Genomic DNA, 15633 nt, shown 5'->3' with positions numbered 1-15633 from the left:
TTATTAATCTGGGGTTGCCACAACGGAATGAACCGCCAACTTATCCAGCATGTTTTTTACGCAGCGGATGCCCTTTCAGCTGCAACCCATCTCTGTGAAACATCCACACAACCTCATTCACGCACACACTCATACACTACGAACATTTTAGCCTACTCAATTCACCTGTACCGCATGTCTTTGGACTATGGGGAAAACCGGAGCACCCGGAGGAAACCCATGCGAACGCAGGGAGAACATGCAAACTCCACACAGAAACGCCAACTGAGCCGAGGTCCCAACCAGCGACCTTCTTGCTGTGAGGGGACAGCACTACCTACTGCGCCACTACGTCGCCCCAATTAATAATGATGTGCTAATATGTAAACTAAACACTTCTTTATTATGAATTAATGATAAATTAAGGCGAGCACTAATCATGAACTAACTTTAACTACAACATGAGTCCTAAGAGTTCATGTGTGAATAACAGCCACCTTTATTACTCGTAGGTACATGCTAATTAATGTATTAATTAACATTCAAGTTTATGCTAAATGTAACTAATATAAACTCACGAGCTGTTGATGTATAATTATGTCATGACTTTACTTGGAGGGGCACATCACCATTCATTCATTTTTTAAGGGCCATGAAGCCCTCATGTCTCAGCAGGGTGTTTTCACACCTCTAGTTTGAAAAACGTCAGGAAAATAGGTGAGTCCTGCTTTGTATGGTGGGAGTCGCAAGTGGCAAAAGAGGGAAGGGTTTGCGTGAAAAGGGGAGTTTCCTTATGTGCGCTACAGCTGATTTTTACACCGGCAACACAAACACAGACGCAGAGGAGAACGACAGTGATTTCGTTTACATGGACATCAGTATTCAAATTTTTTTTGTCTTAATCTGAATTAGCCAATATTAGGATTAAGGTGTTTACATGAGTTGCTTTTTGAATGTTTCGTTCATGGTCCTGTTTTACATGTTATAGCACATAATTTAATTAGTCATTGCATCACCGCACTATTTACATTTCCTCCAGAGTTTCATGTTTCATTCTTAAAGTGTCAACTGCAGTTTGGCATTTTCACTTTTATTCAGAAACATTTCATGCAAGACAAATGACATATTGGATGCGAGCAACTGCAGGAAGAGTGTTGTTTTAGTGGAATTTTTGATACCGCACGCCTAATAGGAGAAAAAAAAACTCTGCATTTCACGGTAGATGCAGACACTCAGTAGGTGCAGACAGTCGTGCATTGACTATCCTGTCACAAAATGCGGCGAAAATCCAACACGACGGTAATAGTTTGATTAAAGTGTTTACATGTTTACTTTCGGAAAGCAGCATTTACTGCAGATCTTTCAGTCCATAATATTGTAGTGATATTATCGTACTGTAAACTTAGTAACTAAATCATTTTGAATAAGGTATGTTTTTAAAAACTCAGAGTACTGCTGACGATACTAACTAACTTTGCCATCTGAATAAACAGAAACAAAGAACACTTGCTACGTCCCAGTCTGCATACTATCCATCCTAAATAGTATTTAAATATAGAATTAGCATGTCCCAAATCAGAGTATGTTGAAAAGAGTAAGTCATAGGTTCCCGGCTGGTTTACTATTTCCAGTCAAAATTTTAAGTGTAGAACCGTCCACACTCTAACCGCTGACATTGCCCACAGTACATTGTGCGTTGGATGTGAATTCGATTAGAACTACAAACGCGGGTGAAAAGACACGTGAGACCAACCGTCAAGCAGAGAGGCAGAGTGGAAAGCATGAGATTCCTGTGATGCTCCGGGGAAAAACGAGTCTGCACTGAGGTCCAGCATTTTCCAGCCTTTGGCGCCTAGACTGCAGCTCTGCACAAGAAGTTTGGCCGTGTAGGAGAAATGGTCGTGCCCAACCGAGCCTGCTTTCTCTTGAGGTTTTTTAATTCTTCGCTTTTGCCAATTGGTGAAGTTTTTTCATCGGTGCTGTCGACCACTGGCTTGCATGGTTTGGGATCTGTAGAGCCGCGCATCGATAGATTTGCTCTTCAGTGTTTGGACTCTCAGTAGTGATTATTAAACCACTCTGAACTGAGCTAAACTGAATTGAAACACTGAAAACTGGACTGATACTGTTTTAATTTACTATGATCTTCTATGTGAAGATGCTTTGACACAATCTTCACTGTAAAAGCGCTACAGAAATAAAGGTGAATTGGATTATTCATGTACTGTTATTGAAGTGTTACCATGTGTCCGTCTTTGAAAGTTGAGCATGAGTGAGATTTGATGAATAAAGTTGAAGTGCCGAAATTAACTGGAAAGTCCCGGAAGGAATTCATTAGATCACTGGACTTACCTGTTTTACAAGATTTTTTTTTGACAAATGTACTTTACTTTTGGCTGGCGATTCTTCTCTGGGGGGACGAAAAGATTCTTTGGCACTTTATCTGAAGTGTTTTCTTGAAGAAATGTTCAATTGTTTCCTGTTTACTTGCGGACTCCCCAGGAATGACTGGAATTTACTGAGTCTACTTAATGTAAAAAGAAAAGTAACAGCATAAAGACACATTTAGCTGCAGGCATTGTCAATATAATATTCTACAATGTACCTGCCTCCATATAGCATTGCATCCATTTTGAAATATAAAAGACATCCTACATCAATCCAATTAATGCAGAATATAACACTGGAACACACTGGTGTGTTTATATACCTTTAATAGGTCATGGTTGGAAGAAGAATGGATTGGCAGATAACATTTAGAGAACAGGTTTTGGCAGTACTGAAACATAAGACTAAAGGAATGTAAACGTCAGAAAGAAGGCAGTCTGTGTCAAAGAGAAGAAGGAACAGACACAAAGTGCTTCACACAGACTGCACTACTGTTTTACAAGAGTTATTGATAACAGATGGAAGAAAAGAGAGACTCGAGTTTTCATTTTAAACAAATAAAGCAATTTTGGAGATGAAATCATGACCAAAGATGAGAGACCATGGAGGAACAAACAGCAAAGGTATGAGGATTATTGGCCTATAGTTGATATAGATGTTAAAGTAAAATTTTCATATTCCTGTAATTTTAGAGTGAAGAGAAACAAAACATGGTATATAAGATGAGTAAGTAAAATCTGTTGAGGGCAGCACGGTGGCGGAGTGGGTATAGCATGATTGCCTCACAGCAAGAAGGTTGCGGGTTCGAGCCACGGCTGGGTCAGTTAACATTTCTGTGTAGAGTTTGCATGTTCTCCCCGTGTAGGTGTGGGATTCCTCCGGGTGCTCCGGTTCCCCCCTCAGTCCAAAGACATGTGCTATAGGTGAATTGAATAAGTTAAACTGGCCGTAGTGCATGTGTGTGAATGAAAGGCTGTTTCTCAGTGTTGGGTTGTGGCTGGAAGGGCATCCGCTGCTTAAACATATGCTGAATAAGTTGGCGGTTCATTCCGCTGTGGCGACCCTTGATTAATAAAGAGACTAAGTGGAAAAGAAAATGAATGAATGAAAAATCTGTTGATAATATTCTAACCTATAACAATGACAAAGTACAGGAACTTAAAATTGAAAAAAAAAAAAAACGTGAAATCACAAATGTTATTTTGTATGGCATATCGCTGAAAGTAAATTGTGCAGGTCTTTTAAAAATGCATTTGTCCTAATTACTGTAAATTTAGTAAATTAAAATAATGACACGTGAATGCGGGACAACCTGTCACTCACATAAAATGGACCAGTAGCAAACTACGAAACAGTCAATATTAGATGGACAAAAATCAAACCCCATCTTATATTTTACCTTGTCTGAGAAGCACTTTTATTCACTTTGTACTTTTCCAAATAGAAAAGACCCCCTTTTTAAATTTTCTTTGGATGATCAATGGTTGTCTACAATCTAACGTATTGTTTTGCTAGTGCTGTTGCAGATGCTAAACTTTCAGAAAAATGAAAAGGAAAACTATTTCCATTTCTAGTACATCAATGTTGCTTAAATGCACACTTAATTATACATATAGTGGGGGAAATAAGTATTGAACACGTCACTATTTTTCTCAGCAAACATGTCTTAAGGTGGTGTTGACTTGAAATCCTTTCATGTTGGTAATATTAATAAAAAAAATTTTATGCAAAGAAAACAAAACTAACTAGTTTACTAATGAAGTTATGTGTAATAAAATGAAATGACACTGAACACACGAAGAAAGGGAGGGGAAGAAAGGCAGTGAAAGCCCAGACAGCAGATGAAATCTTTCAGTAGTTCTTCAGCAACCCTCTGCCCTTCATTAGTGTAATTAATGTTAGCTGCTACAGTCCAACATCTACATTAGCAGGATGAAACCAGAGTGGACATTTCAGCAAAACAATGATCCAAAAGCCAAGGAAACTCTCAAATGGTTTCAGTGAAAGAAAATCAAGCTGTAGAATGGCCCAGCCAATCACCTGATATGAATCCAATAGTAAATACAAAGTAAAGCTCAGTCCTGATAGACGAGACCCACAGAACCATAGAGATTTTTATACTCTGTTGAAGTCTGTGAAAAACTCACACTGAGCAGTGCATGTGACTTCATGCATTCATCAGAGGCGTCTATAAGCGTACATCACCAAAAAGGCCTTTTATATAAGGTGTTAAATACATTTCAGTAGTTCAGCACTTTCTTCTTTTGTCATTTCATTGTTGTTACAATCTCATTTTTCATATTTTTTTTGTTTTGTTTTATTTATTTATTTTTTGCTTTGTTTTATTTTTGTTTTTTATGTTTGTTTAATTTGGGTTTTTACCGAAATCTGGGATTATACCACACATATCACGTTAGAGATAACTGTTGTTTCATACAGACTTCAATACAGCTAGTGCAAGGTGAATAATGCCATAAATAATATAAATAATAAGAACGTCTTGTGTCTCTTTTTTGCAGAGTGATGCAAAGGATGGTCAGCTGAACCATATCCCGTTTTTTCAATCTGTGCTGAAGAAACGTCCAAAAGGGACTTTCAACAATCCCAAAACAGATAAACTCCCAGATACAGAAGGATACTCTGAAGGATGTTCAATAAATAAACGGAGTAAAGATTCGGATAGCACGGGCAGAACTTGTGGTGATGAGGAACAGTCACGTTCTGGCACATTTAATGTGTCTGAGTCAATGCCGAGTGAGGCAAGTCAAGGTCAGCGAAGTGATATTCCACTCCTGGAGTCTATGCTGAACAAGCTCATGATCCAAAAGGAGAGAGCCAACCATCACTCAACAGACAGACCACGTGTGCTGACAGATAAGACCTCTAAAAGTATGTTTCACCACTCTGTGGAGTCTTTAACAAATGAAGACAGGAGTGATTTTGATTCCAAAGTCAGAACTGATGGCGATGAGAAAAAAACAGCCAGGAGTTCTGACAGAGAAGATGGAAAAGAAGAATCCAAAGGGGCTCCAGAGGAGTTTCCTAAATGGGAGAGAAGGATTTTCAGCTCTGTTCCTTTGGCATTGCTAACTAAGGTGGCAGAGTTGAAAGAAAGTAAACTGGTGGAGGTCAAAAACAACAAAGACCCTAGCATGGTCGAGGACAAGTCTGAAGCTGCATTATTGTTGGACGAACCATCTCAACAATCATCAGCACCAAATCCTGACCTTTCATTTTCCTCAGACAGAGCTGACTTTGCACAGACTAAAACTGAAGTACTTGATGAGGCTTGCTCTGGTTCTTCTAATACAGTTAGCATGGACACAAGCAACGCTCAGACTGCTAAAAAGGTAGTAGGAAGGACAACAAGATCTGCTTCAGAGCCAGTGAGCACCAAGCCTAAAGAAGAGAGACCACTATCAGCCCCGAGTGCTTTAAACTCACAGGAATTTGACAACTGTGCAGATATAATGACACCGAAACACTTGAGCAAAGCAGCTGAGATTGTAACATTGGAGAATTCAGGTATGACAGAACAAGATAACTCGCTCGCCAAAACACAGAAGAAAGGAGTGAAACACAAGATGAAGAATTTTACTCAAAAACTGAAAGAAAGGTTTAAAGAAAAGCAGGATTGTGAGCAGAACACAAGTACGAGTGCAGAAGACAACGTGGAGGAAGAGGAACAGCCTGTATGTATACTTCCTCATAGTTCAAAGGCCTGACAGATCTTTTAAATGAATAATTCACACTAAACTGAAAATTCTGTCTTCATTTACTCTCCTGCACTTGTTCAAAACCTGTTTGAGTTTCTTTCCCCTGTTGAACACAAAGTAAGATATACTGAAGGATGTTTACTGGAAAAAGCAGCTATTGACGTCTATTCAATCATGAGGAAATTTTCTATTTTGGGTAAACTATCCTGTTGAGGCCCCAATCTACTCACAAAGACGTTCTATCTTTCCTGCTTTCCTCAAACTTATAAAAATATGTTGTTTTTTATCAGAGTTATTGTGCTGTTTGAGTAATAGTCTCTCAGTACAAACAAAAAAGACGGCGAGAAAACAACAGTTAAGAAAGCATCTGATTATGGCACTTATGAACTCTGGGCACTTCAGCCTTAAAGTCTTTGTTTTTTAAAGTTTCACTTTACACTACAGATTTCTTTAAAACAAACAGCTTTACAGTATGAAAAACAATACAAGGGTTCGTATAGTTTTTACTATAAAACAGTTATTCAGTGCTTTTACTTTTGTACTTCTGACCTTGACGACTGAACGGAAGTTAACTAGATATGATCGCTACTTTCCAAATGAGATATATACAGTATGGCCTTCTGAAGGGCCCTTCAGAAATGAAAACATAAGAAGTGTCCTTCCAAACCAAAGGGGTAAAAACTGGCCACATCAGAATGAAGGAATTTGAAGGGTACAACTGAAGGACACTTCAGGCCCTGATACAATCCTTGGCGCAGGAAAGTTGTTTGGTGTCGGACAGCAAGTTAAAATAAGGCTCATCCCTATGCCACAATCCCTTTGAAACTGAAACTCTAGTCTGGAGGGTAAACCCTTCGAAGGGTTGAGGGCGGGGTGCCCAAACTTGGTCCTGGGGGGCCGGTGTCCTGCAGAGTTTAGCTCCAACTTCCTTCAACACATCTGCCTGGAAGTTTCTAGTATATATAAAGAGCTTGATTAGCTGATTCAGATTTGTTTAATTGGGGTTGGAACTAAAATATGCAGGACACCGGCCCTCCAGAACCGAGTTTTTGCACCCTGGTTCAGGGCATAGGAATGAGCCCTTCAGAATGGAATGTAGTGACTGATTCTATAGTAAAGAAGGTGAAGTCACCGAGCCATGCCTACCTATTACATTGAACCAAAGGTAGCTTGAATTTCTCTGGAAAGTGTGAGTTGACTAGCTGTGTTTTAATGAACTAAAATGAGCTTCAGTTTTGCATGATTTTAGTATCAAATGACCTGTTCATCCTTCAAATTCCATTTCAAAGTATATTGGGGCCTTTACATTATGAACTATTTGAATGACAGCTGTAAACTTTTTTTGTTAGCTGATATTTCAATTTTCCTCTTGTTTATTTCCACCTAACTTAAATCTGAACTATTCTCCATGCAGATGGAAGCTGAGGATCCAGACATTCCACCACCTCTCCCAATGAAAAAGGGAAAATATGTTATCTTAGACAGGTGTGATATGCTAGACATATTTCAATACTCAACTACCACACTTACATTTGCATCCCTGTACTTATTAAAATCTGTTTAGTTCACATTTATTGGTAAGACTTTGGACATTATATCAAGTTGCTTTGTAAACATTGTGGGATTTTTGCTAAGTACAATGCAATCCTGGATTAACACCTATGTTGATCCTTAAACATAATTTTTGTTCAAAAATTTAATCCGTACTTAATCCCTACCCCTAAACCAAAACCTAACTGTAAATTATTCCAAAAATTAGAGGGGAATAATAATTGGATAACAATCATGTAGAAGCACATTACCCTAACTGTAAGCCTAAACTCAACATAAACTCTAAACTTATCCCTTAATTCCGATTAGCTGATTAGAAAGTTGTTTCAGGATCAACACAGATGTAGAACATGTCCTAATTGGTAAACCTTACAACCACATGTCAGCTAGCAGTCATTAGCGTAACAGTAGTCTGCTCAAAAATGCAGCATGTCATTTTCGCCACTAGAGGATGCATATTCACAACAAACAAAGACATACTTTGATAATGCCATGATTTAATGTGGAATTTTAGGAAGTTGTAGCCTCGATACATCCTACAGGACTCCTGCAGAAATAATGTTCATGAACGTTGAACATTTACATTTTTTTAAAAAAAACTTATGTTATTATGAAGAGAGTAAGGCTAAACCTGTCAAATCGAAACAAGACCACTGAAGAAACTGCTGACTCTACTGGTTTTTTAAGCTAAGCTAAAAGTGCTCCCAAAGAAAAACATGTACTAAAAACATTACTAGAATGAATGCTCCAGTATCAGCATAGGTGCAGAAGATGTCCTACTTTGTGAAATCACACCAACCTTGCAAGCACAGGTCAGCTAGCAGTCTTACCGTACGTTCACACCGAAAGCGGCGAGAGTGTCCAAGGTCGCTCTGGCCGCCCTGGCGACAACGCTCTCTGCCTTCAGCTCCTGCGGCGAGAGCGTCAAAACTCGCTACATTGATCTCGTATTTAAAGGAGCCGTTGCAGCATATCAGTTACATTCCTGCATAAAACATGTTTCTAGCGTGAAAATGTTGCGCACTTCTTATTAAATTCATACAACAATGGAAGATCAAGTTGTGTGTGGTGTGGCTTTGCTCTATTTATCCAATATGTGTCCATATGTCTGAAATATCCTGAAGCAGCAGTACTGTTTTGTATCGTCACATCGCGTGAGATTCCCGCTTTTTTAAGATAAATTTATATAACATTAATGAATATCAGTAAGTGGCCAGTAACTTATTTAATGTATGTTCCTGCAGGAAAAAATTGGAAATAATTGGAAATCCGGCGACCGCAATAATCAAACCCTTGGGAACAACTATGGTCGGAACCAAAGTTCACAGGTCTGTGTTCTCTGAACTGCTATCAAGCGATGGACGACTTCATTCTGATTGCTTGCCGCCGAACCGCGTCATAGCTCATTACCATAAAGTTGACTTTATTTCAACTCTCCTCGACGCTCACGCCGGCGAAGACGCGCCGCGCTGCTCCTCGCCGCTTATCGCCGCCGGCTCTCATTGAAAATGAATGACTTCCGGCTACTTTGACGCTGTCGCCGCTTTCGGTGTGAAAGTACGGTTAGTGTAACAGTAGACTGTCTGCTCAAAGACACATTTTCACCACAATATGATGTGTACTCACAACAAACGGTGTAATCTGATGATGCCATAACTAAGTCTTTGATAACTCTTTGGTAATAAGTAAACGAGATGCTAATGATCTAACCCACAGGTGTCAAACTCAGTTCCTGCAGGGCTGCAGCTCTGCACAGTTTCATTCCTATTCAAACACACCTGATCAAATGAATTGAGTGCTTTAGGCTTGTTTGAAACCTACAGTGTTGAAGCAGGGCTGGAACTAAACTCTGCAGGGCTGCAGCCGTCCAGGAATTAACTTTGACACTCCTGATCTAACCCATTCAATGATATATGCTAATCTAGGCTAAGCTAAAAGGGCTCCCAGAGATTGGGTGAATAGATTCCAAAATGGTGAAACTCAACTGTTTATCTCTAGGACATTTGTAAAAGGCGACCATTTCTAAACAGTGAAATGTTCCTTTAACACTCTTTTCCTCATTTGAAATATGCTTTGTTTCTTCGACTTCCTTATGAGTAGCATTACTCAGTCCATCTATTTATAACTCGCATTTCCCACATCTAGTTGTGTGGCATTCCTTTTATATGAAGTGATGGAAGAAATCAAACACAAACATGTTTGTAGTAGTAGAGATCTGTTACTGCTGACCCCTGAAACAGTTAATCTGCTCAAAAGAGCCTCCAGACCAGGAAATGTGTAGCCTACGGTAATGTCTGCAGTTCCACACGCAGCGCGTTGTTAGTTAAAAATCACTATTTCATCATTTAAAAGGAGAGCTCAGTCAAAAATGATGTTATCATTTATTCATTATCCACAAAGGAAGATATCTTGAAAAATGCTGGAAATGAGCAGCTATTGACAGCCATGCTATGTTTAGTTCCTACAGATGTCATTGGTTGGTTTTTACAAACATTTATCAGAATATCTTCTTTTTTGTAAACACTTAGAACATCTCGAGTTTGAGTAAATGATAAGGAAATTGTCATTTTTGTGGGGGTGAATTCCTTTAAGGCAAACTTTTTTGACTACCAGTCGATTCAGATATTATCACTCGTTTGAATGGGCATTATCAGTGTTTTTTAGCTGATAGATATGGGCCAGTAGGGTTGTTTTCATGGTTAATCACCTATAGATCACATACTTAGATGTTAACAAGCATATATAATTTTTTAAATTTCCCATTAATTGTATTTTATTAACGTCTAAACCTACCCCAAACCTAAACCAACCCAGGCTCATTGTGGAAACGCAGTCCCGTGGACGTTTCTGGAGACCGCGGGATACGTCCCGGCGGGTACGTACAGCTGCAGTTTTTGTTTTTGCGAATCCACGAGAGGCCGCTGTTGTGCGCTTTTTGGCACCTCAGATGCCTCTCGCGAGTGCGGTTCGCGCCCGCGCCCGCGCCGTTCTCGCGTGAACCCACCAGAGGCCGCTGTCCGACTGACCGGATAATTGACTGCGCGACCGGCCAATCGGCCGACCCGCCCTCCTCTTTCCCTGAACCCAACCAATTTTACCAATCGATCCGCCCATTTTTGCTCCGCCACATTTACATTATTTACTACTTAAATAATAAAACTCGTTTAATCTGATAAGAATCGTTTTTCAATATATTTGTTTAATCTAATATATTTTTCCATCTTTCTAAACAGAAAATTTACCTTAAGAGACTTCAAACTCAATATTGAACCTATCAACCTAATGGAGGAAATATTCACAGGAGACGAATGGCTCAACTACTTGCCTAGTAAAAGCAGTTTGGATGAGAAAGATACTAGTGATCAGTCAATCTCGTGTGATCTTTCCAAACTAGAAACAGATAATCAGGTCGGCGTACCTGAGCCAATACCAGAACCGGACCCACCAGAGGACATAAAGACCACTCAGGACAGTGTTGATGATGTTCAACAAGAGGAAGCTGCAGAAGTCAACAGTCATGCACGAGTAGCACGTGTAGAACGAGTTGAATCAGATGCAAGTGTTTTTGCCATCCCAAAATCACTTCTAACTAATAATGCTGTTAAACAGAAGACAGACTGTGAGTCAAAGAAATCAGATGACATCTATGACTGTGTGGAAATCTATATTCTTCCCAAAAATGACATTCCAATAGCGAAAAGGAAGGCATCAGAAGTTAATCTGATAGACTTTTCAGCAATTAAGGTGGGGAACACATTTTTTATAGGATTTATTATGAGAAATTACTATGGAAACCCGTTCATGCCACTAAATAATACAAAATTATTAATTAATAAAACAAAAAAGTCAGAACTCAGATTATTAAAGTCAGAATTCCTGGTCCTTAAGTTAGAATTCCGAGTTCTTTTTTCTTTTTTAGTATTTTGAGTTATAGTCGCAATTCTGAGTTATAAAGTCAAAATTTTGAGTTATAAAGTCAGAATACCGAGTTATAAAGTCAGTATTCCTAGTTATAAAGTCGCAATTCTGAGTTATAAAGTCAGGATTCCGAGTTAGTAAGTCAGAATTCCGAGTTTTAAAGTCAGAATTCTAAATTATAAAGTTAGAATTCTAAATAATAAAGTCAGAATTCTAAATTATAAAGTCAGAATTCCAAGTTTAAAGTCGCAATTCTGAGTTAAAAATCCAGAATTCCGAGTTATAAAGTTGCAATTCTGGGTTCTTAAGTCAGAATTCTGACTTTTAATGTCAGAAATCCGAGTTATAAAGTCAAAATTTTAAATTATAAAGTCAGAATCCTGAGTAATAATTTGTAATAATAAAGTATAATTTGTAAATATTTTTACTTATTTATTATGCAGTGGCAGGGACGGGCTTCCATAGTAATAACTTAGTATAACATGGAATAAATTCATGAAAAAATATTTCTCCAGTCGTTCGCATTGTTGGACAACTCCGCCCTCAAGAGTCGAATCCGTCTTAGCAAAAAGAGACCCCACCGACCACCAAAAAAACACAAAAAAGGTAAGAGAAAAAAAGCTCAGCAGCAACAGTTGAGTTCAAGTGCCCATCATGCTTCTTAATGATATTACATCCTTCATATTGTGCAGCATAGCTGTGTGTGAATCTTAAAAGGTCAACAAAGGCAAATATCCATGTGCACAATTCATAGAGCTACTGTATCAGCTATGTTTTCATCCTTTTGTGCATTTTGGAATACCACATTTTAGTAAATACTTAACAGAAATGTCAAAATGAGCAAAAATAATGAAAAATGCTCATAAAAAAATGTATGCGTACAAATAAGTGAGATAAACGTTTTATCTGATAAGAACAAATGTAGAAACTATGATGGAATCTCACTTATTGAATAAATTCCAGCATCATGTGATAACAAAAATGAGTGCACGGGGGTGGTGGCATTAAAGTATAAACCAGCAGACCAACTATTGTAAAACGTCTAAAATGTTATTTTGGTTTTTCTAAAATCCCTTAACCAAAGTCAATCATCACTTGTTTAGTATTATTATCTCTGCATACATTGTGTTGCATTGTCTTCAAGTAATGTTTAATAGAAGAAAAAAGGTCGATGGTCTTCTTTAACTGCAGCAAAGTCAAATTTTTTTTTGACATTCGCCACCAGTTTATGTTGTTCTTTTTGACTCATTGTCTAGAAACATAGCTTTATTCGCAAATGTTTTAAGAAGTATTACAGTTTTGCGCATAAGTCTAAAGGGAGGGGGTGGGGGTGTCAAGGATAAAAGTGAAGGGAAGAGGTGAGGGATAGGGACATTGTTGGGGACGAAAGTGAACACTGGGGGTTGGGTGGATGGGGTTTGTCTCTATACCCCTTGCAAGACTCACACTATGTACAGTTGCCTTGAACCAGGCCAAAGCATTGCTTACATTCGGGCCTGGGCATGCTTACGTCATCGATGATGCGCTGTTCAGTAAGCGCTTTCTTTCAGCACAATGGAGATTTGTTTAGTTATATCGTTTAAGTCGTATGATATGCAGTGACACGCAGTCAAATATTTGCCGAACAGATCAGCCACTTTTGACGCTCATAAATGATCTTAAAGTCCTCGTGCTGCAGAAATTAGGAGGTTTGCTGAAGGTGCAGCTGTCGTGCAGTGAGGGGTTTGCATCTTTAATTATCCACGACAGTTTGCATTCATTTAACAGTAAGAATGATTAATAAATCCAGATTCAGAGCACTTACACTTCTCAAACGATCTGGGAAACGAGCCTGGGCACGATTCGGAGAGTATACTGTGAGTACGCCCTACATCCGCCACAAGGCTTTCCTGCTGTTACCAGTTTGTCCAGTTAGCTCACCATGTACAGTGGTGGACTTGAGACGCAGACAGGTGTTGACAAAGAAAAGTTCCAGAAAGCAAAAAATAAAATAAACAAGTAAATAACAGGGTGAGAATGTGGTAAAATACACAGTAGCCCCTGGTGGATTTGCGAAAACAAAAACTGCAAAAAATAAAATAAAATAAATAAATAAAAAAAACTTAACTCATGGGACGTGTTTGGCACGCTCCAGAAATGTATATAGCAGTATGTATATAGCAGTATATAGCAGTATGTTTTCAGAATGAGTGTGGTTTGAACACTGTAGTTGTACTTAAAGTGTGGAAGAGTTTGGTTTGCTTTGTCTATGAAACCAATTCCATCACTGTTGTTATCATTGTGCTGAATAGTGCTGAAATTTGCATTTGGTTATGCGTTTCCTTTTAATTATGGTTTCCCCCACAGTCCAAAGACATGCAGTACAGGTGAATTGGGTAATCTAAATTGTCCGTAGTGTATGAGCGTGTGGGTAAATGTGTGTGTGGATGTTTCCCAGAGATGGGTTGCGCCTGGTAGGGCATCCGCTGCGTAAAAAACTTGCTGGATAAGTTGGCGGTTCATTCCGCTGTGGCGACCCCGGATTAAGAAAAGGACTAAGTTGACAAGAAAATAAATGAATGAATGTATGTAAAACAGCACAGGAGACCCTCAAAACTGAATCAGGAAACTTTAAATAAGCATAATCGGGCACTAATTGAAACAAATGAACTTAACATGGTTGTCTTTCTTATTTTCTCTCTCAGTAAAAGCAGAAAAGTCAAATGCCATATTCTACAAGATTCCCCCAGTCATCCTGACTGAATCTCCTTTGACCGCATTTCTACCACGTCACAGCACCCCCTTTTCCACACCTCCTGATTTACCTACAAAATGCACTCCTAGCCAGTAACTCCGGGACCTCTGGAGTCTTCATCTGCAGCTGTCAAGTCAATAACAGTACAAGCAGAGCTGATCACTCTCTATAGCTCACAACAGCCAAGACAAAACTTTGACTGTATGTAACTTCACAGCTACATGTCAGCTAACAGTTGTTAGCATGGTTTCAATTACAAAGTTGTGCACAGTTTTTGTGATTTTAGAAAATATATATAATGAAGTTTATTGAATTTTCATAATAATACACGTATACTAAGAGATCATGATTGTGGCTGCTGTAGCCAAGGTACAGCAGCAAAGTTCCTTGATTATAATGCCAGAACGAGAGAATAGTTCTTATACATGTCGGCTTAGAAAATGTCAACTTTTTGTTGCCTTTAGTACACAATGTAACAAGTCAAGCTTTAAATAGCAAAATAAGCACAAATAATTCTCTTTAGCACAACACAATTAACTATTTTGTAAATCATTTTTGAGTGAGATGCTAATGGTCTAATCCGATTCAATGATCTATGCTAAGCTAAGCTAAAAGTGCTACTGCCAGGTCCAGAAATCGGCTGAATGGATTCAGAAAAGGTAAAACTCACCTGTTTAACTCAGTGTTCCTTTAAGACGATGGATAATTCTTCAATTTTTACACTAACTATTCTTTTATTTTTTAGAACAGAAGTTATAAATAAGATTCATCATGTTAATGTACATTTAAAGATAAAATGTAACTTTTATATTATTGACATTATTAGTACTCCTGTTCATTTATAACTGCAGATTATGCAGAGCATTGTCTTTTTCCACAGTACAATCACATTTATTATCAGACAATGTTATATTGTGTGTTTTTTCTGTGTCTTTGATTATAAAGCCGCGTTATTGTGTTCTTCCTTCTGAGAATGAAACTCTAGAGTATTCAAAATGTGACGGCTAAAGTTTATATATCTTTCAAATGTTCAAATATTTCTTGACAAATATCTCTTAAATGATCTGTTTATTTATAGATCTTTATGTAGCATAAACATGTTTAATTTCATAATTCATGTCAAAGATTGTACATAAGTATATTTGAAGCACTTTTAACAAAAAGAATAATATGAACATTCAATCATCAGACAGGCAATAAATAAAATCATATCATTTTGATTGCAAAAAATCTCTTTATTAACTTTTTTTTTACTTTTTGTTGATGCAAAAAACAGATTTATTCAGAAAGATACATGTGATGATAAAAGCCAACATAGGCTCATTCAGAAAACGTAGCCCTATATAC

At 38.2% G+C, this 15633-nt stretch overlaps 1 protein-coding gene across 2 annotated transcripts; it reads left to right on the top strand.

Moving 5' to 3' along the window:
• Positions 1–2801: 2801 nt before the first annotated feature.
• On the top strand, positions 2802–15511 carry si:dkey-9i23.6. Of its 2 annotated transcripts, XM_073953722.1 has the most exons (7): positions 2802–2990; positions 4887–6059; positions 7498–7568; positions 8879–8962; positions 10868–11378; positions 12068–12158; positions 14237–15510. In XM_073953722.1, the coding sequence occupies exons 1-7, from the start codon at positions 2970–2972 to the stop codon at positions 14380–14382; spliced, it is 2097 nt and encodes a 698-aa protein (XP_073809823.1). In that variant the 5' UTR covers positions 2802–2969; the 3' UTR covers positions 14383–15510. The 2 variants fall into 2 exon arrangements, with proteins under 2 accessions (XP_073809823.1, XP_700595.4); XM_695503.8 differs by lacking the exon at positions 8879–8962 and having other exon boundaries at positions 14237–15511.
• Positions 15512–15633: the final 122 nt, after the last annotated feature.

The sequence above is a fragment of the Danio rerio genome, chromosome 1 (assembly GCF_049306965.1).
Source record: "Danio rerio strain Tuebingen ecotype United States chromosome 1, GRCz12tu, whole genome shotgun sequence".
Taxonomy (NCBI): domain Eukaryota; kingdom Metazoa; phylum Chordata; class Actinopteri; order Cypriniformes; family Danionidae; genus Danio; species Danio rerio.
Note: the sequence above shows the minus strand (reverse complement) of the source record. Positions and strands in the feature narration are given on the sequence as shown.